Source organism: Phoxinus phoxinus, assembly GCF_949152265.1.
Source record: "Phoxinus phoxinus genome assembly, chromosome: 23".
NCBI lineage: Eukaryota > Metazoa > Chordata > Actinopteri > Cypriniformes > Leuciscidae > Phoxinus > Phoxinus phoxinus.
In genome coordinates this window covers 17,424,939-17,449,587 of record NC_136898.1, presented here as the reverse complement: position 1 = coordinate 17,449,587, position 24,649 = coordinate 17,424,939, and the positions used below count along the sequence as shown (strand labels likewise).

The 24,649-nt window shown below is 37.6% G+C and overlaps 1 protein-coding gene across 1 annotated transcript in view; it reads right to left on the bottom strand.

The window, feature by feature from the left end:
• Positions 1–471: 471 nt before the first annotated feature.
• gfra2b (GDNF family receptor alpha 2b) overlaps positions 472–24,649 on the bottom strand; it is a 50,028-nt gene continuing 25,850 nt past the window's right edge. Inside the window, exons 4-10 of the mRNA XM_079600287.1 lie at positions 19,880–20,264; positions 8,861–8,970; positions 8,196–8,336; positions 7,787–7,974; positions 2,607–2,657; positions 1,887–2,030; positions 472–1,774 (exon numbers count right to left, since the gene is read on the bottom strand). Of these exons, the coding sequence (XP_079456413.1) occupies positions 1,706–1,774; positions 1,887–2,030; positions 2,607–2,657; positions 7,787–7,974; positions 8,196–8,336; positions 8,861–8,970; positions 19,880–20,264 (1,088 nt within the window). The 3' untranslated portion in view covers positions 472–1,705. The remainder of the gene's footprint in view (positions 1,775–1,886; positions 2,031–2,606; positions 2,658–7,786; positions 7,975–8,195; positions 8,337–8,860; positions 8,971–19,879; positions 20,265–24,649) is intronic.

Below are 24,649 nucleotides of genomic sequence, written 5' to 3'. Positions count from 1 at the left end.
ATGCTTTATAACAATAAAGAAAAATTACATACAGCACTTTTAACCAACAAATACTTTTTTAAAACTCCTTATGGAAAGAATACTGCCAGAATAAAGGCAATTTAAAAAAGGCACTGTTGAACTCTGTTCAGAACAAGCACGTTCAGATAATCTACCCAATCAGAGCGAGAGCTTTATATATAGAGCAGAATTACCTCTGTTCCACGACGCTGTTTCCAGCATCCCTCCTCCACCCCAACTCCTCATTCTCGATTATTCCTATCCCAGCCAGGGATTGGGGGGAGAGTTTTCTGGGGTCGGGCCAAATTCCAAGCTCAGAGCCCTCTTCTCGGACAGCACGCCAAATACACATATTTTATACTAATTTGATTATATGTAAGTGTGTGAACTCGTCTGCACATGGCCTTCGTGACATCAATGGAAAAATAGTTTCAGACGAAAAGCAAGTTGGTTGGATTTTTTTTTATCTTTAGAATAATGTTAAACGGGGTCAATTCTCATTTCATGTTGACTTTAAATATGTAATTTTAGGTTAAACAAAGCTTTTCAAAACTTATTCCAAGATAATCACTCTGACCTGACTTAATTCTACAATAAATGCTGCAGTCACGACTCTTCGAGACATTACTAGGATGTTTTTATTCAGATTTAAACAAATATTTCTGACACATTCTTGAGCCTCCGTCTTGCCTCAATTTTAAAGCATCACAAATAAACCAAGACGTTTTTGAGTCATAGGAGCTGCTATTTTTAAACGTCTAAAATCATCTCAGTCGGACTTGGTGGCAAATCTGCAAGTGGTATGGTCTGAAACCATTACATAAGAGAGAGGAACAGAGCAAAGACAAAAAAGTAAGGCCACACGATAGATTGCACACTATAAAATACACCAACAATTGACCCTCTCGGCAAATGGATCTTTTGTTCCACTCTCCCCGGAGCACTTTTCTTTGAATATAATCCAAGTCTTTTGGCAAGAAAGAAATGATTACACATAATAACAGCCTAAGACGAACATCATTGGCACTGACGGCTCTCCATGGTGATACGTTTCACGTGGCTCTCCACTTTTGTTCTAGTTCCCCACGTCTCTCCGCTTTCCGGCACATGCTAAAGGTTTCTTTAGAGATAAAACAGGAAAAAAAAAGCTTGACATTTTCTCAAAGAATCTCATATACTTACAAACATCATTATACACATTTTACACAGGGCAGTATGGACCAAGTCTAGCCAAATTGTATGTTCCAAACATGTCCTTGATGAATCCTTGTTGTTTGCTGGAAACATATTTGAGAAATTAAATGGGGCACAAATTGAGATTTCATCAATATATATTTTTTCTTTGAACAAAAGAAACATTTACATAAAATTATTTGGTAATGATCAAGGCAGTGAGCAATATTGTACTGATGTGCGCGGGGGATAGCGAATAGTGATGTTTTTATAATGGTTACTTTATATCTTTAGGTAAATATACAGAGTTCATCAATGGGTCACATGATCGCCCGGCTGCATTTCACAGCATGTTCTCAATCATCTGTCCATCATAATATGAGAGAACATCGTGGGCTACTTTCCTCCTGGCAAGAGAAGAAGTTTATAGAAGTTCTCTGTGTTCCCTGTCAGCTTCTCAACAACGCTGGTGGTTCCTCCCTTTCTCTTGGATGGGGCAGTGGTTCTATTTCTAGTCTTTTAGAAGCTCCTTTCAGGGATTTGTTGTTTTTTGTTTCGACTGGTTTTTAAAGATGGCGTGTGATACACACATACACACACACTAAGAGAGAGAGAGAAAGATCAATGTCAGTTTAGAGAAGTTCTTTGATTGAGGTCAGAAGAATCCTTCAGATGCTTCCTGGTGTTGTAGAGTCAGGTTGTGTTTACAGAACCTGATTGACCAGTGCAAAGGCCAGTGTCAGTGTGGCGGCAGAAACACTGATTGAAGTCACAGATGAATGTCTGGCTCTGTTGTTGTCAGCCTGGTGAGAGCCCACCGAGTCAATGGATCCCTCCATATTGGGGTTCACCACATTCTGTAGAAATAATACAAGCTTTTTTTGGTTATATGCTTTGTTCAAGTATTCAGATTGCGGGCAATTCCTGTTCCTTTATGTACTCGGTAACATTTAAAAAATGAATTGGTTTGTGCTGTAATTTAAGAGGTATTTCTATAAAAGCTATAGGAAACATTCAGAAATATGCAGGTATTTAAACTTTATTAATTTTAACTGCATTATTTATACAGTGACAATGACTTGTTGTTGTTGTTTTTCCTGAATGAATTCACATCAGCATGATGCCTTTAAAATTATACCTTATTTAGTTACAAGACTAGAAGCTGGAAAGTGCAATCAAATTGCCAAGAAATTTTAATTGAGAGAAAGAAAAAATCAATATATGCAATATGAATACATTTCCAGTTTTTCATGTTAGAAGTGCAGCATCATGACAAAATGAAAGAAAATTAAATTATGGTCACTTAGTTATGAGTGTGATAAAAAATAATATGATTTCCATTTAAAAATAAATAAATGTGCATTTGATAATTTACCCAAAATGGAACAAAGTTGGAACAACAAAATTGTTATGATTTATGAAATATTTCTTACCTCATCAGCACAATCAAAACTGTTAGAAGGAGAACATTTCTGCTCACTGTCCTGTGAAAATAGAAATAATGAATATTCTTAGGATTGCATCCATAACCTCAATACAGCACTGGTCAATGTTGATTGTGTCTGGTTGCCCAACATCCATCATTCCATCATGAACCAACATAATTACCCAAGACATACTCTAAGCTGTAGTGGAACAGTGTAATAGGGATGTTAAAGTAAATTGTGTATTCTTTGGATGTTACAATACTTCTATCCTAGCTTAAGAGAGAGAAACTGTGAGTAAGCTATTTGATTCCCCTTAAAAGTAAACGCTGTGAAATCATAATGTGTTTGTTTGAGCATCTCAACAATCCCAATATAACAACATTGTCTCAACCAATAACGCAAGTTACAGGTGGGACTATCTATTTGGTTGACCAATGACAGATGGGGGTGCAGACATTTCAAACGTTCCCTTTAAATATTCAGAAATCAGTGATTTCTGGAAATTATTTGACCAATCTTGTTAGAAGGATTCACTTTGTAAAGCCCCTTTCACACAGCGCGTTGATCCCGGTAAAATTGACGCAAAATTTCCAGAGTGCCTTCTGTGTGAACGCAAACACGTTTGGGGACCTAGTAACATTGCCGGGATCAGTCCCGGAACACCCTGTGTGAACAAAAGCCAGGATTAATGGCGTAAGGGGTGTGTTGTAGTGATGACGCACGTGCAATCGCGCGACTCTAGAAAGTTTGTGTTCGTCATTAACAAAGAAAGAACGAAACAATTTCTGCAAACTGGAACGAAGCAGAGGCCAGGAGCTCCTTACTATCCGCGCTGAGGCTGAGATCGTTCGCCAACTTTGTGGAATCAAACGATCCCGGGACAAATCCCGGGTCACATTATCCGTGTATTTTCCGGAATCTCTGTGTGAAAGGGGCTTAAGGGTCACTTCTGTGTGAAATGTCACTTATATCAGGTGTTTTTAGCAGGTGTATTGGATATTTGAAACAGTCGTGCACTTAACATGTTCAAGAACTTCTTAACTAGTTGTAGTTCGTTAACTACAAGACAATCATAAACGTAACATCTCCTGTCTTTGTGAGAAAAAACAACAACAGAAAAAAACATATTTAAGAAGCTTCATGGAAAAAAATCGCAAAATGGTTTGCTTGATTGATTTTTTTTAATTGCTTTTCCCACAAGAAGCATGCAGTTTTTAGAGCTGTTTTATGGGAAAGAAAGAAAGAGCATGAAATCAATGAATAAAGTTCCTTTATGACACTGACTTCAGAGGATTAACAACGCTGTTGAAAAAAAGCAAACAAACAGAAACCCAAGCAGAACTTCATAGGCATGGTGACATTAATAAGCAAGATTAATAACTGATAGTTTCAGTGCCCTATTTAACAGCACAGTCAAATCCCAGACTACATGGAGAAATGGATTCATCTCAGAAAACATGAATTTCCTTTTGTACCCATCTGTAAATATTCCATGGCGAATTCACTAAACAGTTGCAGCCATTTTGCGCCCACAATATTTACTCGCAAAACCTGCATCATATTCACCCACCACTTGTAATCCAGGGTAACCAGGTGTAACAAGTGTGCTCCTGATCTGCTCTTGTGTACCAATATAAGCAACAACATGCCGTTAAACTCACGTCATGTGCTTTTGGTCTTGTGTATATCTTGTTCCCAAAGGAGGCTGCGTATTTTGTCATATTTAATAGAATCTCAAACAATTCCAGTAATCTGTCAACTCATTTATTTATCTGTTTCTGCATCTGTACACTTTGATGACGTTTCTTTCTTCAATGTAGATAATCATGTTTTTTTCAAATGCTTTTCTATATACTGACAATTGGTCCTTTTCATGCATGACCTCTAAACACAAAAAATACAGTTCAGTTGTAAAGCCTGTATTTGTGAAGGCACCTATTGTCATTTATTCAGCACAAACATGCATACTTTCTATGCAACTATACAAATTCTCTTTTTCTAAATAAAAAGTTGCCAAGGTTGGGATAGCATTTGAAATGAGATTCAGACAGAACAAGTATTAAGTAAATCGATCTTGAAACGGTACATTTTTCTGCAAAAAGTGTTATGCCTTACAAATATGATATACATATTTCTTGCATCACAAACTAATATCATGATATAAAATGAAAATTCAACCATTATGAAAATTGATGCGTTTTCCCCTTGTTTTTATGAAAAGCTGGAGTTTGTCAATGAGAGACTAAATAATCACAGACTTGACATTCTTGAGTACAGTTGCATATTCAATCAACACATTCCATATTCGCACATTTTTTACTAAAAGCACAAGTTCAACACACTTGTAAACGCACCAAGTAATCGAGCAGATATGAGCAGCAATGTCAGATAGCACTTTTCACAGATTGACTGTTGCCTCCTATGACAATTGCCAGAGACATAAATTAAAAGAGTTATTTCCCGTGTGACTACATGATATTTCTGTCTGTGGAGTTTTCATAATTTGTTTCAGCATGGATGAGAGAGTACAGTCATTTTCTTCAGTACCCAGGGGCTTATAACTGAATCCTCAGGACTTAGGACAGAACTGCGAGGCACGATATGATGGAAGTGGTCACACAAAGCCATATCTCTATAATGCAGCCCCTTTCAAACTTGGATTAGCTGACAAATTAGTGTTTATGATGCACATCACTCATTTGCATAGGGTAACGTAGCTTCCTGTATGCAAGCGAAATCATACTAACCAAACCATCCTTTAGATCAATGCGACAATCAACATAACATCTAGAGGAGAGAGAAGGGTTAAATGGGATATGGACACGACATGAGCCAGATTCAAACTTTAATCTTACATCTGAGCATCAAGGCTCAATATTTCATGAGCATGTGCATTAACCAGTATGCCATCGCAAAAATTACAGACCTCGTTGGTGTGGACAGCCATGCTGAATGTATCCTGCATGAGCTGACAGATGCTCTTAGTTCATGAATTATTTACATACATATTGCATTATACAAAATTGTTTTACCTTCCACTAGACACTCTGCATATATTCAGGTAAAACAGGGAAAAAGAGGAATTCTGCTTCCCTCAGTTATTTTGTAATAGCTGATGTACCCAAGGATTGGCCTATAGATTTAAGCAGGGTTTAATGGAGTTTCTGTGTTTTGCTTTTGTACACGCACAAAGCAGGTTTTAGCACTAATCTTGACATTCAGAGCAATTTTAATGTGAGTACCGGTATGTGACATGCACAGGACTATCTAAATTGAATGGAGGCTTTTTTTCTGCTTGGGTTAGCATAAATACAAGCACTACTGCCCATTACGCTGACTAAAAAAACAAAGAAAATATGGGTTTCCAGGAGAATATTAGGTAATTAATGCAATTTATGACTTTAAAAAAGCAAACTGCGTGATTTCTATGCTACTAGCATAAGGCTGTGTGTCCACCAAAGCATTTTTTCAATATATTTTCAGTGTATTTTTTTCAATGAAGCACTGAACTTCTATTTTATGCTGAGGGCTGCTTGTCACTTTTTCCCAGTCATCCAATCACAGTGAAGGAGGGGGCGGGTGACAAATACCACACCACAACAAGCACAACAACCGAACAAAAATCATTTAAAACAAGAGCCAGAGCAAGTACTTTACATCTCAACATTTATATATTTAGAAACAAACAATATACAAAATCAGATACTAGTAACACTTCAGTGAATATTCCGTATCATGGCAACCACAGATCCTCAACTGAAAAAAATAAACCGCTGTGCCTCCGAAGAGCTCTCAAGCGCCCCCAGCTAAGCGTTCTTAGAAGAGCTAGCTAAAAACACTTTGGTGGACACATGGCCTAAGCATAATAAAAACAACCCATTGGCCAACTAGCCCAATGACCAAATAAACTAGCCCAAATTTTGTAACACAAACTATGCCACTGACATACCGAAAAATACATATTCAAATACATAAAATACTTCATAATCACTGTACTCTTCACAGTACCTTAAGACTGACAGCTGGTGAACAAAATCTTTTGGTGAAGGTGATAATCCTTAATTTTTTAGCTATTTGAAAATGAACTATTTACAGTTTTAAGATATTGTTCTGATGCTACTTTCTCTTTGCTCCATGTCATATAGTACATATTTACACCAGCGGCCCCTCACAAAAATATAATCTAGCATGATTGTATCATTGGTAGACCCTAAATTGAGTAGAGTAAATTATTTCAGTCAAATATAATTCATGGAATATTTAATGGAAAGAATCAATCCGTGGTAACAGTTTTTAAAGTATCCCGATTCCGTGGTAAAACCATAGACATGGGAACTTAATTACCAAAATTGGCAAAATAACTACCGTTTTCAAAACATTCCCTAAACACTCCCGCTGTCTTGACTGTTCACAAAGACCCGTCCCTTTAGTTACTGTTGCTATGTCCGACAAGCCACGCCTCTCTCACGCCACATCATGTTCTCACACAGTGAAAAATACATCACGGAGCAGAGAGGACACTGACAACACGCTAACAGACAGGACAGACCAGGTAACTTTTGATATGAAACAAAGTCTCTACTTTTTAATTTGGTAATTTTTTAACGAAATTTAAACAATAAATACCGTTTTGTGCCTCTTTAATGTGTCTGACAGATCGCTGTAGAGCCTCTTAAAGCTGCTCTTGAACCAATCATCTCTTCTTTTTTAGTTAATTTATAGCATCAAATAAAATGAATGAACATAAGAAGGAATGTTGTTTTAACCGCGGAAAGACGTCCGTACACTCCGTTTTTCAAGTTCAAATCCTCCAATGTTAATCTACTAACTCTCCTGACTGCTTTGTCGGACAAAATGGTGGATTCGGTGGATGGCGGATTATGATTGGTCAGATCGCCTGTCAATCAAACTCCCTGCGAAGTGTCAATTGGCTAGACAATCAGATAGCCCCACCCCAAACCCACACCATTGGTTGAGCTGTTGCTGTGCCAGGCTGTTCGGGATTCTCAAACAAACAAAACCAGTGTTGAAAACACCTCAGCACAACAGTTTACAGTTTTGTAGTGAAAACAACCTACAAATAGCTTAAGTCTTTTAGAACCTTTAAAATTACTTAATTTGCCGCCTTGGAATCACTGGGTGATGACATAACACAATGCAATTGACAACAACGTTTTCAGACCTACCTGAAGGTTAGCGCATGTGGAGAAAACGCATGCACTGTCTATTTGTTTGACATCATTGGAGTTGATGACATGTTTGGTGATGATAGCCGGTTGCAGATTGGTCCGTACTGATGGGACTGCCGACTGAGACTCCGTGATGGGAACTAGACCCGCATCCGTGCCATAACCAAATGCCTGGATGGCGTTTCCTGCACACCAAAACACATGTGCAAATAAAGACGTTAAAAAAAAAAACATGCATAAAAAAGCCATGCCACTTTCATGTAGGAAAAAACAGACCCTCTGCAAAAGAGATCACATGCCCGTAAGACATAGCATTTCTTATTGATATGCCATTTAGGTTAAGCCCATAAGGATGGCTGTTTAGGACGTGAGTCGTGAGGTTAGGTGAGATTTTGTCTCCACTCACTCAAGCAAGTGTTCTCTCTGAAGTCTCGGAGGAAGGTCTCACACTCAGCTTCGTGATTTCCACTGCCTCGACAGCCACACCAAGGGGAAATGGTGATGTTGGTGTGGCTGGCATCCACATAGTTTGGAGTCACATCTGATCCTGTAAGGCCAAGGGTAGAGATTCTCATAAATATTCATGAGATGGGAACATGCTGGTTTATAGGTCTCGCTATCTGGAGTATAATGTGCTGTTTGGCTCAGTATAATGGCCAGAGGTTGTTGGTCTGCTCTCTTCTAGAGATACATTTGTTCACAGCATGACCCTGGATTTTTAACCCTCCAGGATTTATTCCAGATAAAAGGCTAAAAGGATGCAATTAAAACAATTCTCTAAAGGTTTGCAGTCCTAATTTACACTCTAGACGTAGTAATTATTTTAGATTATTTTTTGGAAACCGCCACACACACACACACACACACACACACACACACACACACACACACACACAGCCTTCATCGGCTCTCCTGTTCTTTATAATCTTTCTTAAAAGTAAAATTCCTGATGCATCACTAATTAAAACAGCCAAGGAAGACAAAATACATGTTCCAAACACTCAGTCCATTAAAATGCAGTTCCAAATTCTTATTATTGCTGTGCAACAGATTTTTTCCATAATCACTCACCAATGAGTCCAACGTAGGACACCAGACAACCGTGGTAGTTATCATTAGGACAGCTTGTTATTGAATGCGGTGTCGTCTGGCAATTCATGTGGAAGTCTGCCAGCCTGGATCTAGTCCAAAAACAAAACAAATTATAGAATTGAAGAGGCCCAAAAATTTTTTAGCACATTTGACTGAATAGGATTTAGATGCATGGCTGAATAACCCAACTTGTCTATCTATATTTATAAAGCAGAATTACGGTAGATGACGCTATGGAAAGCATGGATTATCATCCGTTCAAATAACCGCCGTCTGTACTTCCTCTCTACAAGGTGCTCCAAGAGTCAAGCGTCTTTTGATCAAGCTATGGGGGAATATTTATTTTCGCAGCTATTTATTGCCACCGCTGCATCCGCTATAATCAGTGCTCTAATATCCAAGACAGAAACAATACGCAGCAGTGAATGTGCAATATGAGATGCATTCTGTCAGGCCTAACTAGTGTCTAGTGGGGTTCCAATTGAAGGCCATTTTCTGCTCGACTCCATGTGGTATTTCTCCAACTCGAGCAATCTGCCTCAAACAGCCTCTTCCTAGGGGGTTATGTGCATTCAGAAACAGATTGCTCCAAGCACTAGACCTGAGGTGGGTAGGGGGTCACATTAGTACTTATTCTTGAGTATGAACTCTCTCCCCAAGCACTTTGCACACACATAAACTCGGAATAAAAGCACGACACTGCCTTCCCTCAAATAACGCGAGCGAGATGGAGATCTCAGGCTTGGCGCCCTCCTCCAAAGACCCTGATTAATAGTGAATCATCCTTTGCCGCACTATGAACCCCTGACTCACCAACCCCACTACGGTGTGAATATTAACTGAACCGTTCTTACTGTGGGGTCCATAGGTGTTGCCTGCGGGGTGTTTACCTCCCGGAACAAAGAATGTTATCTGCTTCGTTCTCATGGGCACTGGCCGAAAAGGTCATCCTTTCTACTCTGCTATATTGACATGGAAATGGATGTTCCTCTGATGCTTTTTGTGCTGTATTTTCACCCCAAGCTTTATCTCTAGATAACCGCCGCCGTGACTCACAGCAAAAAAAAAAAAAAAAAGAGGCAAAAGCAGCAAGGTGTAAAATCAGCAATCAAGGAGCGGCGCACGCTGATGAGACGCAATCCAAAGTGGACCGCTCTGAAAGGGCGAACTGAAGTGCTCCTGAATTACGGCAATAGCCGTTCAAAGATATTACTCAATTATGTTAATTCTCAACTACATCATAGCTTTAATTTCCAGAGCTGAAGTATAAGACCTTGTTTACATAGTGCAACTAGCGGAGACTTTGGAGGGTTGTTACATGGGGTCAGTTGTAACACCGTCAGTTTAAACAATGTGAAGTGAGAAGATACACTGTCAAATACACATAAAGACTGCACAAAATGGGACACTGTATAAGCGGATCCTTGATGGATAAAAGTAGTAATGTAAAATTTTTTATATATATATATATTGTATATAATGTTAAAAACAATTTGTATTTCAAATAAATGCAGTATTGAACTTTCTATTCATCAAACAATTCTGAAAAAATGTCCTAATATCCACAAAAATGTTAAGCATCTGTTTTTAACATTGATAATAATAATGTTTCTTGCAGCAAGTAAGCATTTTAGAATATTTTTTTCTTCTCTTTTTTTTTCTTTTTAAACACCCACACACAAACATTTGAAAGAAAATTATATTATCTTGCCACAATCTTACTTTTTATAACAGCATGATTTTAAAACTAACATCTGTTTAAGTCATTTTAAGGCCGCTGAAGAAAAGATGAATTTAGCATGTTACCTCACTTACTTCAAGTTCTATGCAGAGATCATGAATATTCTATCAGTCTACCATCATGATTCAACCCCTTGAACTTAGACGGCCATGTCCTGAAGCGGATATGTGAAGTTTGTAGACGTGTCAGAAAATACACTTGGAAAAAGTGAAAGTGCAGTTTTTACCTTAAGGAGCTCTTTCTACTGCATCTGACCCTTAAATATTTTCAGTCCTGGAATCCAATGTATTTAGGGCTATTTATTAACAATCTGATTTGAATAAAACCAGTTAAAGGTGGACTGTGTCATTTGTAAACCACCAAAAGTAAAACAATGACCGTTTTTAGACATGTTCCCAAAAAACACTCCCTCATCTGCTATTGGTCACCCAAACAGATAACCCCGCCCCCAAAATCATACTATTGGTTGAGCTGTGGCTGGGTCAAACTCACAGAGAGCAATGTTAAAAGCACATGAATTTATTTATATTTATTTGTGGGAATCAATTTACAGATTGTTTTTTTTTCCACAAATGCATTTTTTCCGCAAAGAACATTTTAACATTCAAAAATGACAAACATCACCTTTATTTTGGTTGATAGGCTACATGAAGTAGATTTTTAGATGACAAAATAAGGTTATATGAGTTTTTTGAATGGCAAAGCAGGAAAGATGAACACGGACTGCCTTGTTTTTCTATTAAACCAGGAACATAATAACGATGCTTGCCTAAATGAACGAATCCCTCAGTGGAGCTGATGATTTACATAGTTAATTACATTCTGGCTGGCTCAAGGAAGCAGAATAGATATGTGTAAATGAATGCCCCTGGTAACAGGTTTGCAGGGCTGGAGTGTTAAACCTTCATCATCAGCATTAACGTTACCCGCTGCCCTCAGGAGACATCATCAGCCCGCGATGTCATTCAGGGACATCTCTAATCGGATGTCACTCTCTCGTTGCCAAACATCCCGTGCAGATATCATCCAATCATTCTCTAACTAGAGTTAGTGAGAGCAGTGGTGACTTGCAGATGACGAACAAGGGTTACAGAAAAATAATTACCGGGTTTGGTTTTTAATTTCTCTTTCAACAACTCTTTGAAACAACTGATTGTCAAAACGGTTTAATCAGCTGCATCTATCAAATGCTTTATTCTAGAGATGCACGATTCTGGTTAAACTGAAAAATCACGATTTTTTTTATTTTTTTATAATATAATGTGAACACAATCCAGTGGGGGGGAGCAATCGAACTACAATATCAACACAAATCTATGAATCACTGTCATAAAAAGTGTGACTTAATTATTCCATGACACTGATCAATAATACACATTCTTGCTGGGTTTACACGGCAATAAAATTTGCAAATAAAAAGTTAAATGAAAGAGAAGCATTATGACTGTTATTTAAACTCTAAACTTTGTACCTACTTTTAATGTGATTTACTTCCTGCGTGTGCATATTTTTACGCTTGTGTGGTTAAATTAGCATCTTCTAAGAAGTCCGGAGGTCCAGCGGGATTCAGGACCATGACCATGAAGTCGAAGCAATAAGACCATGAATCATTTACACAACTCCTGCAGGCACACTGAATCTAATATCCATGTCACCTGACCAAAATAAGAGTCTACGACTGGCTTTTTCAACATTTAAGCTTAAGCCAAAGCTTCATCTGTATGGTAGCTTATTCAAAATGGTTTTGGACACTGTCAAAAGCTCAGATAAATCTTATTTGTGTTCAGGTATGGCATCAAAAAAAGCATCAAAGAAGTATTTGAAATGTATCTGAATGCACCGTTAAACGTTCAAATAAATATTAAATACTTACTGTTAATTTAGAACTGTATCACCATCTTTTGGTAGATTACATATCTAGCAAAATCAAATGATTGTTCTTCTTCACATTTACATGTGAACATAAGGATATTTTATCCTTCTGAGACCCAGCAAAACATTAGATATTAAACTTGGTCACACATTATTTTAAGGTGTCTGTGTTACAGTGTAATTATGCATTTAGGTACTGAGTATTAATAATTAACTACATGTGAAGAGTTTGGTTCCAAAACGCAATAAATCCATTTTGATTAATTTGAGTAAAAAAAAAAAAAAAGTTTTCTTCAAGAAAATGGCAAGATGAAAACCACTATTTTCTGTTTCAAACTTTCACATAGCATCTTTAGGTTATAATCCAGATTTAAATTTTCAAAGATTTATTATAAAAATTGATATTTTTTTTCCAAAAAAGCAATAAATCCATTAAACTTTTCTCTTTTCAAAATGCAATTAATTCATTGAAAAAAAAAGTTATTTTTCATTTTGAAACTGTTGAAAATACACAACAAAGTAAGTTGATCTACATATGACAGCCTCTGAACTTGAAAATGAATTTGGGTAGTGATGGGTCATCTTGTTAATGCTATAAATTAATTACAACAATAAACAAAAATGTCATCATAAACAACATCACATTAGACCACAGAAATTACAAAATGGCATTTCCCTTACATTCAACTCCGAAAAGTGCATTCATCTTTGCCCTGTTACATTCATTTAGTTGACTAGTGCTATACGCTGTATTAACAAAAACATGAATGCCTCATCTTCTTAATCTCCTCACGTAAATCATTCGATTTCGATGGCTTACGTTTCTTCCCCACCACAGAAACCACTACAGGTTCATCAATGCCGTCAAAATTATTCATTTTTGTTTTTGTTTGTTGATCACGAAGTACTTAATATAAGGAAAACTAGAATGCCGGGTGTATTCAAAGCGCCGCCGTTACTGTTTACAGTGCGTGGAATGGTGCGCTGTGATTGGTTGAGCGGATGTATCGCATTCTGCGTTTGTCACGGTTTGGAAAGAAAGGGAGTAAACATGACAGAATAACACGGCGGATATCGCATTTTACGTAAAATTAAATATTGACTTTTCAATATCGACCAGATACAATACTGATTTTTGAGTTTACTCAATTTTTTTTTTTTACAAATGCCGTTTATCGCATTTTGGAACCAAACTCTTCATGTATTTACTATAGAGTTAGGATTAGGGTTTGGTTTAGGGTTAGTTGCATGTAATTATGCATATTTTATAGTTATTATTACTACAGTAACTATGTGTAACAAGGACACTGCAAGATAATGTGTTATGTGTTACACAATCTATATTTTGTTAAGTAAGCAAGAAGGTTGGTAGGTAAGTAGGTAGATGATAGATAAATAGACAGACAGACAGACAGACAGACAGGTAGATGGACGGACGGATGGACAGACAGACAGATAGATAAAGTCCTCTTTAAGATTACAAACCAAATGCCCTTTACAGAGGACAAAATAAATGGCAGGGTCTCACGAAGTTATTCAAGTCAGGGATAACAATACATGAGTGTTTCTGTTTACTGTATCTCTCAGCCTGGCCACTTCACTGAGTCAGTTCTGTTGTTGGATGTCCTCCAGTCTCCTGCTATGGGAAAGGCAAGGTGATTTCTGGAGGCTATGACAGATAGAAAGGGCAGCCAAAGACCTCAGGTTGGCCTGGCGGGGGCCCTCACTTTTCTCTCAGTTCACACATCATACAGTGTTTGAGGACAAAGGGTCTGGAGCCCAGGGGCCATTCGTGTAATAAGAGCCGGAGTTAAGGATGCAGCAAGCTTGTTAAATTCAGGATGGATAAAATGTCATGCTTGCACACTTTTCCCTCAACCTGTTGTTTTCTGTTGGTTTGTTTTATATATTGTTTATGCAGTACATTTTTATGCTCCCAACAGGCATGCATTAAAAAATGTGATAAAATACTACATGTTTTTAAATATTATATTATGATATGAATTTTATTGTAAGAAAATACCATTTAAGTTGACCTTAAAGAAAATATAAGTTATTTAACCCCGTAAAGCCTTAAATATGAAATAATAATTTTTTTACAGAACAGTTTATTGACGTTTTAGACTAAATAAAAAAAAGTTTTGAACAAACTTTAATCATAAAACATGTATTATGATGCATCAGGCTTTTATTGCACATATTGTATTATAGTATGATATAGTGAAAATATGGAGCTTATACTCGAGGAGGGAACATCATCGACTTGAATCGGAAAAGCTAAATTGTCATAAATAAATTATCACACTTGTGTTGTTCATGGTCAAAAATAACCACCATATAGGAAATGATTGGGAAATACCCAAAAATATGAAAATACAGTGATTTTTTTACAATCTACAAATCAGCCACAATGCATAAAAAAAAGAGACTCTCTAAAATATCAAGAGTACAAAACAGACACACCCACTCAAACACACACTCACACAACACACTATTATACACACACCAATGAACTGGAGTGGCTGTAACAATATGGCAAAACTGAGCCAGAAGTCTCAAATTAGAGGTTGAAATCAGGTTGATTTAGCTCTGATAAAGTATTTCTGTTCATTTTTCTAAATGTTTTATTGAATTTTGATGTTATGTTTAACAAAATGTATTTCTCTGTGTTCAGGTTTGACTATAGTGAAATGAATGCAAAAACTGACACTTCAAATCAACATTTCAAGTACAAAATATCTAAACCTTACAAAAAGTAGAAAATCCACAAATCTAAATCCACAACTTAATAAAAATAAGTATTTGTCTAAAAACAACTAGATAGTTTATAAGGGTTTTTATATGGAGCTAAACAGGAATCTAGTGGTTACAACACATCATTACACAATAGGCCTATATAATTTACGCACACACACACACACACACACACACATATATATATATATATATACACACACATTTCAGGTGTTTGGTCACTTTTGACTCCCAAGTTTTTGTAGTTTTTTTTGTGTGTTTTTTTTTCTTACGTTTGACTGTGATGACGGTTGACTGGAATAGTCTGTAATTGTTTTAAAGTTTGAAATGGGGATTTGTTACTGTTTTGAAGCATTAGTTTTAGATTTGGTGTGTCACTCCAAAACATTGCATCCTGTTTGATATATTACAGATATCTATATGAAACTATCAAAATACAGTTATTAACATTATGTTCAAGTTGATGTCCTCATGTAAGTTATAATTCAAGCAATGACTAGCTTTAGCTCCTGATTTTCCATCCTGTTATATTCCATCTTGCAATTTCCGTGACATTGTGTAAATATTTTTCACAAAGTTTGAATGAAGGAAGATTGAGCAAAGCGTACTTATGAAAGTCTTCTATACCCTTTTATAGAAATAGGCTACTTAAGTGTGTGAATTCTGCATCACTAATAGCACCAAATGTAATTGCAATCTGTTTGTTTGTTTTGAGAGTATTTGTTTGTCTGGGTGTAGAGTTTGAAACTTGTTTAAAAGTGTTTGTTTTGTGTTTTGTATTTCTGTTTGGTGCCGCTAGTGGCACACATATGCCATGCTTCACCTTAACACTACAAGTATATTCATTTGTTTTAAAAGTTAGTCGGTCCAAAAAGTACTCTATAACCGGAATATAACCATAGTGTTTTATAAAGAAATAAATGCCATTTCATTCACATCAGTAAGTGCGTTTACACAGAGCATTTTATTCCTATTACAATCCGAACGAAAATGCTCCATGTAAACACCTAAATCGGAGTAAAAGTGCCTAAACCGATCTGGGGTGCGTTTCCCAAAAGCATTTTTAGCCAACTATGTTCGGAAGTTCTGTTGTTATCAGCATAGTTCAACGAGTCGGTGTTTCCCGAAACCATCGTTCTAAAGAACATTCGCAAACAGCATCGCAAACTTGTGTGGTTGGAGCGACAGCTCTCGACCTGTCGTTAGAAGCATATTTTCTAGTTTTCATGATGTGGACTTATCTTAAATCCTTATCTTGAGCCAAATAAGCAAGCTGACATTCAGTACAATCTGTATCTTTTATTTAGAATACATACTTGTCATTTACGTCTTTTAGTTTGTCAAGAGATTTAAAGCGTCGTTTTTTAAAGAGTGCGCATGTGCGAACGTGCTCTAGTACGTAAGACCGAGCCTATGATTGAATCTGGAAATAAAGCAAAATAACTGAGATAAATGAGAAATAGTCCTCAGATGCCATGTCTGTCATTTATATCAAAACATTTAGCGTTAATTCGATCTCAAACTGTTTCATTAAAAGAAGTTATTACTCCACCACGTGCCTGACGTCATAAACCAAGGTGGTTGAACGTCCACTTTGCGACAACATGGTTTCGGGAAACAGCCGTGACTAGCTAGTTGATTTCTCCAACGATGCATCGTGCTATGGTAGTGAAGCAGCGAGTTACGTAGTTGTACGGGAAATGCACCCCAGGTTGAGAGGGGTGGGATAAACTTTTTCGAATCCATTCGACTTTCGATAAGATTAAAAACCGAAACTGGAAAGTTGTGTGCATGTGCAATGATGTTGAAATGGCGTAATGATGAATGACACACAAGCTGATGTTGTTGAATATAATACATGACTGTAGGTTCAATCTACAATTCTCTTTCGACTTATCGTCTGTGAAGTGGTGCATGGCAGCGTTGTCCCACTTTGCTTCTTGTGTGCTCGTCGTCATTCCAATTGAAACAAAAAGTGTCCATGTAAATGTGGCTAGTGTTGTTGCATTTCATTTAATACAATCTCCAGTCTTGCAATTCAGTTAAATTGTGTTTGTGACCCCTAACTTCTTTAAGTATGAGCAAGAAGATTCTAGAGTTTCTCTTTCTTTCAATGCGTTTCAAAGACAGGTCTGTGTTCAGGCAATCTCTTGTAGTCCCTGGTGAGCGTTGATGAATGACGCATGAACTGTGGAGAGGTGAGCGCAGGCTTTAAAGAGAAAGGCTCATTTGACACTCAGCCAATCGATTTTCTCGTAGTTCACCATACTAGGTTAATTAACACTCCCCACTCAATAAAACATCTATTCTAAATGTTAGTAATAGACTACAAGTGTTCACTGGTTGTGTGATCGATCAATGATTTTTGTTCTTCTGACATTAAGACATTATGTGATAAGACAGGGTCAAGACATTGCATGCTTGGATACACTGTATACTGATCAAATGTTATAGCCAATGCAGTGCTGTCTGTCAGCAAGAGTGTTCGGGTCAATAATATGCTTCTAATAGGTTGTGTGTCCTTGGCTATATAGATTACATATCAGTTACATCTGTAGTGAATTGCTTTTTGACCACCTACTGATTCAATCTCTACATTGTTTTTGAGCATATGGATCTCCTGCTGATCCAATGTTTGTAATCTGTGTTCAGTATATGAATCACCTACTGATCCAACCTCTTTTCGGTTTCTGCTGTCCGTTCAACAGCTACTCAATAAGTAGGTCTTTGCACTTTTCACAAAATACCTCAGGGTTTCTGCATGTTGGGGGCAACAGGAGGACAGGCGGGACATATCGAGCAGCTCCTCCCCCTTTTTTGAAATAGCCAATAGCGTTTTTGTTTATATCACAGCTCGTCCAGAGCCGTTGAGCTCCTCAAAAGCTCTTATGCCAGTCTAATAGATTCCTCCTTTAGATTTAATATGAAACTGTCACTAAAGCAAAACAGTTCACATAATTATGCTGAGGAAGTGTTTTAAAAGTGTGTAGGCTAAGTTATGTTGGGGCATGGCACCGGTGTTATCTCTTCTGCTCGTCAGTGCTGTTTCTAATGCGGAGTCTGTCGAACTGTTTCTCCTCATAATCTCTTTAATGTTGCTTTAAAATAAGGCATTTTGTGTAGAATTAAAATGGGTAAGATTTGTTTTTGTGGTCTGGGCCATCTTTGATCCGCTCTGTGCTATCGTGTTTCTGGACCGAAGGAAACTGCGTGTGTGCTGCGGCGGTTCGCGTGACAACTCAAAACCAGACTTGATGCACCCCAATAGAAAGCATTATTTACACTGTCTGAATCATTCCCTATCCCCTATATAGTGCACAATGAGCCATTTACCATATAGAAAATAGTAATTGTGTGAAAAAGGGACTGATTTTAGCCATAGCTTCAGCGTCTATGTATAGTGTAGGGGGCATTAGCGGCTCCTGGCAGTAAATTTAGATCTGGCAGATTCTGGGTCTTAGCACTAGTTTATGATAAACATTTTGGAAGCTTTATATTGAAAGTAGCACTCATTGAATGTTGTTTTGGAATATTACATGTTGTGGAGGAATTCCTTTGAGGAAAAGAAAGTAATGTCTATTAGTATCATAATACATGCCTGCCGAAGCCATGCGCTAAATTTTAATATATCCTGGTCACGTTACGACTTAAAATAGTATAGAAAATCTAGGGCTGCCTTCGACTAAAGATTTTTCTAGTCGACTAGTAGTCTGTCTTTTTCGACTAATCGCACGTTTATATTATTAATCCAGAAATCATAATAGTGAGCCTTTAACTGCCTATAAAATACATATACCTAATCAGTGCTCAAACGCATGCATAAAGCTTGCCACAGCGCATTGGCAAACGTAATGATTATGAATGTGTTGTGAAAAAGGGAGATATTTTAATTTATTGGTAATGTTTTCTGTATTGTCGGCTGCAGAGATTAAGTCGACGATGCTGACTCGTCATCTCCGCAGTAGCTAGTGGACGTGCTAGTGGAGTTTCGTTTAGTTTCTATGACACGCTGAAGTTCACTATGACCGAATCGACAGAAAGCACCATTATTTTACAAAAGCACAACGGTTTGTTGTTATTGTAATTTCGCCACTTCCTGAGGAGTTTAGTATCTGCGACTAAACGACTAATACAATTTTGGTTGACCAAACCTCTTCTATTCGACTAACGGTTAGTTGACTAATAGGGGGCAGTCCTAAGAAAAAATTTAGGCAGTCCTAAAATCTTATAGAGGTCTATGTTTTGGACGAATAGCCCATTGACGAGCCACGGCTGGTTAGGGGCAGGGCGCTTCAGATTCTAGAGAGCATTTGATTGGACAGAAAATCTAATGAGAAGCTGAAATGCAGAGTGATGTCATCAAAATCATTGATACATATTGGTTTTTGAAAGCTTATATCTTTGTAAATGTGATATTTGTCTTGGTTTTGAAGGACACTAGCTTATAGATAACCTTACGGGTATAATATTCATACCAGAAGCACCAAATTATATATTTTTTTATTTCATTGGGACCTTTTACATTGGGAAAGAGCATGCACACGTTTAATCGGTTATCGAAATAGTTTGGTTGAATCCCTAGTGGAATTTGTTGCGTTTCTGGTGCCGTGACCCGGACGGGATAACCTTACCTGCAGAGCGGATCTGAACGGCAGGTCCTCCTTAGCTCAAGGCAGTTGGGTTTTGTCTTCTCTTCATATGAACACGCAGGCATGATGGTTTGCCGGCGACGTTCAGCACACGCTTTATCCCGACAGGAGCAGAAGAGTAACGGGTAGCTGAATTCCGTTTGTACACGGTCGAAGAACTGCCGCAGACCTCTGTGGCAGCGTTTTCGGTTGCAGGTTTCGTGAGTTTGATGAATGGGAGTTGCAGGGTTGCAGGTAGCCATGAGTGCAGTGCGTTGTTTCTTGCAGGTGTCGTTGAGGTTGCAGGCCTTCGTAGCATCCAGGCATGGGTTGCAGGGCTTGCCTGTGTCAGAACACAAATTCCCTTTTGCAGAAGCGGAGTCCATGGCTGTCGGCACAGATAGAGGGAAACAGTGAGGGTCAGCATGCTTGACTAAACAGAGACAAACTAGATTCAAGTTAAAATACATATTTAGATTTTTCTACTCAGGCAACATACTGTCAGGTTGCTTCAGCTTTCGGATCTGCAAATGTCAGTGCACATGTATTCTAATAAAGGTATTTTGCAAGGCACATATATGAAAATAATCAAGACAAGCGCATTTATTAAATATGACCCTAGCTGTGCATGTGTCCTCCAAATTAGCCTCTTTTCACATCTCCGTTTGAAAACCATGACATATTATGACCTTTTCTGACTCTTTGATAAGAGCTAACATGTGCTCTAATAGCGTTTTTCGCACAGACGGCTTCATGGTAGTCAGGCTTTTGTCCTTTGAAGCATGTTTAATTAGATTTTACCCAATGAGAACTGCTGGATAAGCCATTGTTAGACGTCTTGGGTGGTTCAGTGTGAAATAGCTCTTGCTTGTCATTTAGAAGATAGCCTTTTCTGATTTTTGAAATCTTATTGAGATGGCTTTGTCATTGTCATGCTCCAGGATGAGAATCATTCCACACTGGCAATATTTAATTATCTACAGTTTAAGGAAACATTTACCCAGGATTATTTACCTTTTTATTTTAGTGCTTTTGTCTCAGGTTCGGCTGTTTTAAAGCTGATGTGATTGCTCTTTTACATTACATTCTGACTAAAAGGTTTCATTCAGAATCGGTTGCATCTTTAAAAAATACCTTTTTTTTTTTTTTTTTTTTTTTTTTTTAACTTTGTAATGTTTAAGCAAAATGTCATAACTGGACCATAATTTTCATGCATTTTGTTTATGCGGTTTACAGCACAAAATATCCTGTGTACTCGGATTCCTGAATTAAATATTTTTGTACTGATTTTTTGGTGCGAATCATTAACATATACAGCATGTAGTCCAATTTTCAAACAAATGCCACTTCTCTTTGGTAAATAATAAATAAAAAAACATACAAAGATAACATACAGGGTGACCAGTGTAGTATGATTCTTGAAAGCATGAATATTTTGAACTATATATATTCTGTTCTTTTTGGTGATTCAGAAACACTCAGCGCAATCAGTGCAGAAAGATTCCTGAACGAATGACTCTTAAGACCCCCTTTTTTTGGGAATCAATCATATAGAGCATGACAGTGTAGTACAATTTCCAAACAAATGGAAATGTTTAAAGGGATAGTTCACTTTAAAATGAAAATTCTGTCATCATATACTCACCCTCAAGTTGTTTCAAACCTGTAAAAAAAAATACTATGTGAGTCAATGGGACCAGTTAACTGTTTGGTTACCGACATTCTTCAAAATAGACAGAATTTTGCTAGGGCTTTTAATCAAAATTGACAGAATTTTCATTTTAAAGTGAACTATCCCTTTAACTCTTAAGAGTTGATTATTTTTAGTGAATCAATAACATACAGTGCAACCAGTGTATTAGTTATGTTTAAATATGTTTTTTGTATTTTTTGTTCATGGAGATAATGAACAAAATAACACTTGTCCTATTCATATGATGCAGAATAACACCAAAGGGACAGGGATGGAGATACAAATACCATGTATGCTGTAACAAAATTGCATAATGTTGCTGTTAAACAGAGCAAAGCACATGGGAAATATTTCATAGCTTGGTCAAATACAACATTTTGGCTAAGGGAGGTCTGGCAGCAAAGACACGGCCCCCAGAGTGTGTGTGTGTGTGTGTGTGTGTGTGTGTGTGTGTGTGTGTGTGTGTGTGTCAACCAGTGTGTGCATGTTAAGCAGTTTTAAACATCCAACCCCAAAGGAACACTGGCCAACATTTCCTCATGTTTCCAAAACTCATTATCACACTGTGCATCTTCAAATACACTGATAAATCTCACTGTTTGCAAAGGGCAAAACTGTTGAAGTGGAAAAAAAGAGAAATGCTCTCAAGCCCTGTCAGAAGTGATAAATATTCTTTGCATATAGGAACGCAATGGCCAATTAGCACTACGCCAGAGCTACCCTGTTATCTCTCTGACAGACAAGGTTTTTACAGTATCCGCGACTCAAAGCGCTTCCTTGCTGCGTGCTCGCACATGTTTTATTAAAGCTGAGGGAATCGGGCAGGGGCTTCAAACCAGATCTCACCGAGGCCTCGCTTCTCACAAGGTCATGTAAGTGGAAAGTGTACCTGTCCGCTGATTACCTCTCTGGCAAAAACATCCTTGCTCTCTTGCCAGACTCACAAACTCTCTTCTGCTCCAGAAACCCCCTACAGGTCCTTAGACAATGACTGCATTTATTAAAAAGCCTGCTTTTACATTACTAAAAAATGATCAAGTGGTTCTAATTAAACTTGAAATGTTGTGTTTTGATATCATGTCTCGAATATTTATGTTCCTTAAACTTTTTTTTCGCCTTCAGAATACATCATGGACTACTTGCACAACAACTACTTCTGCTTTCTACTAATTATGGCTCAGATGTTTCCGATAGCAGTGTTCAGCACACCAATGCGGTTACTCGTGAGAATGGAGATTATTATATGTTTTAAGGCTGTGAGTGTATTAAAACAGTGAATCATGTGCTCTGTGTTAACATGAATTATATTGAACCTGCTGAAATTAAATATATTTTCTTTTCCAAACATGCATTCTGAATAATATATTTCCCTACTAACCTGCAGGAGCCTAGTGCTCATCTCCTAATAGTTGTATTCCAATTTGCTCCAATAACAAAAGAGGAGAAAAAAATCCATGATAGTGTTTCCACGGAATTTCAAAAGAGGGAAAAAGGACTAGAGAGACTGATTACAGCAGTCAAAAAGACGGAATGTTTGCTTGTCAGCCATTGCATTATAAACACTCACGCAGGAGTCCTAAATGATCAAAGAAAAAACTTCACTAGATTTGTGATGTTGATAACTGTGGAAGTCTGTAAAGAGGGTGCATTCCAGTCTTTTAAAATAGCTTGAATTAATGCGGTATACCTGGCTTAAAGAAATGTTACGATGTTAAACATATTAAATTAGTCTTACACAGTAATGCACTACTACTATAAATGGAGTTTTGACATAAAAATAGCACGTATCAAGTACAAATTGAAAGTTACCATCAAAATGGAAAATTCGTATTCTTTATGTAATATTGCAGTATTTATTATAAATTATTTATCTGTGCACATTAGGGCTGGGCGATAAAACGTTAACGACAATTATTGCGGTATAATTTTCCTCGATAAAACGATAACAAGAGTTCAATAAATGTTCAATATAATTTTTATGCGCCAAAAGCGGACCGAAACAGCGCTACTCATTTGAACCGCGCCGCACGGAGCATTTATCCGCTTTACTCTCTGATCGTCTCGATCACGCGACCACTAAACGGCGCTGTGAGATCCAGTAAAAAAAACGCTTGTTTTCATGTGTCTTGGCGTTTTAAACTAGTTTAAAGCCAGATGGAAAACAGGAGAAACACTGTGCGCAACGATACAGTCAGAAGGCTTTTAAATCTACAAATCGCCATAATTTAATTTACTGTAGTAACACTAACTGCACCATGGTATTGTGGCAGAAATGTGGGACATTCATATACAATTTTATTATATTATTAATGTAGACAATGTAGGGCCAGATTTATTAAATGGGGCAAATTAGCGTGAGAGCGCAATTCCACAAATGCGCCGATGGGAGGAGCAAGTTTTGCACGTGATCTACTGCTGACGAACAAATTTAAGAACACAAGCGCAGTCAAATCATTTATATAATGATGACCAACACAATCTACCAAGAGCAGCGCAAAGTAGCGTTGGGTCGCAAATAGATGCTCATCAGGTGCGGGTCGACACAGGCGCAACTTGTTAAATGTAATCTGACAAACACACACACACACTCACACATATACTGTATATATAGGCATATATATACATATATATATACATATATATGCAGATTTTACACGTATGCTTTTCTCAGGAAACAGCATGGCAACACAGACCAAGGAGAGGCTGCGGAATGAGAAGTTTTCTGCCGAAGAATTGGAGGTGTTAGTTGATAAATATAATAATCATAAAATACTTCAAAATCACAATGTCCAACCTGCTCGCAAAAGGGACACATGGAACTCTATTGTGGGCAAAGTAAATGCAGTCGGGGGAACACCTTGTGCTGTCCGTGGTCCTTAACCGGGAAAATCAAAGGGGAAATCTGACATGGCCATTTTCTACAGTGACTTGAGGGCCACGGATGATTCATTTAAATGTTCTCTTCCCAAACATTTTGCGTCTGAAAGGGAAACTCCTACAAATGCATATGGAATAAGGTCAGCCGCAAAAACATCTCAGTCCACGCATGTTCAACGCTAATTTTGCTCTGCGTGTCTTTA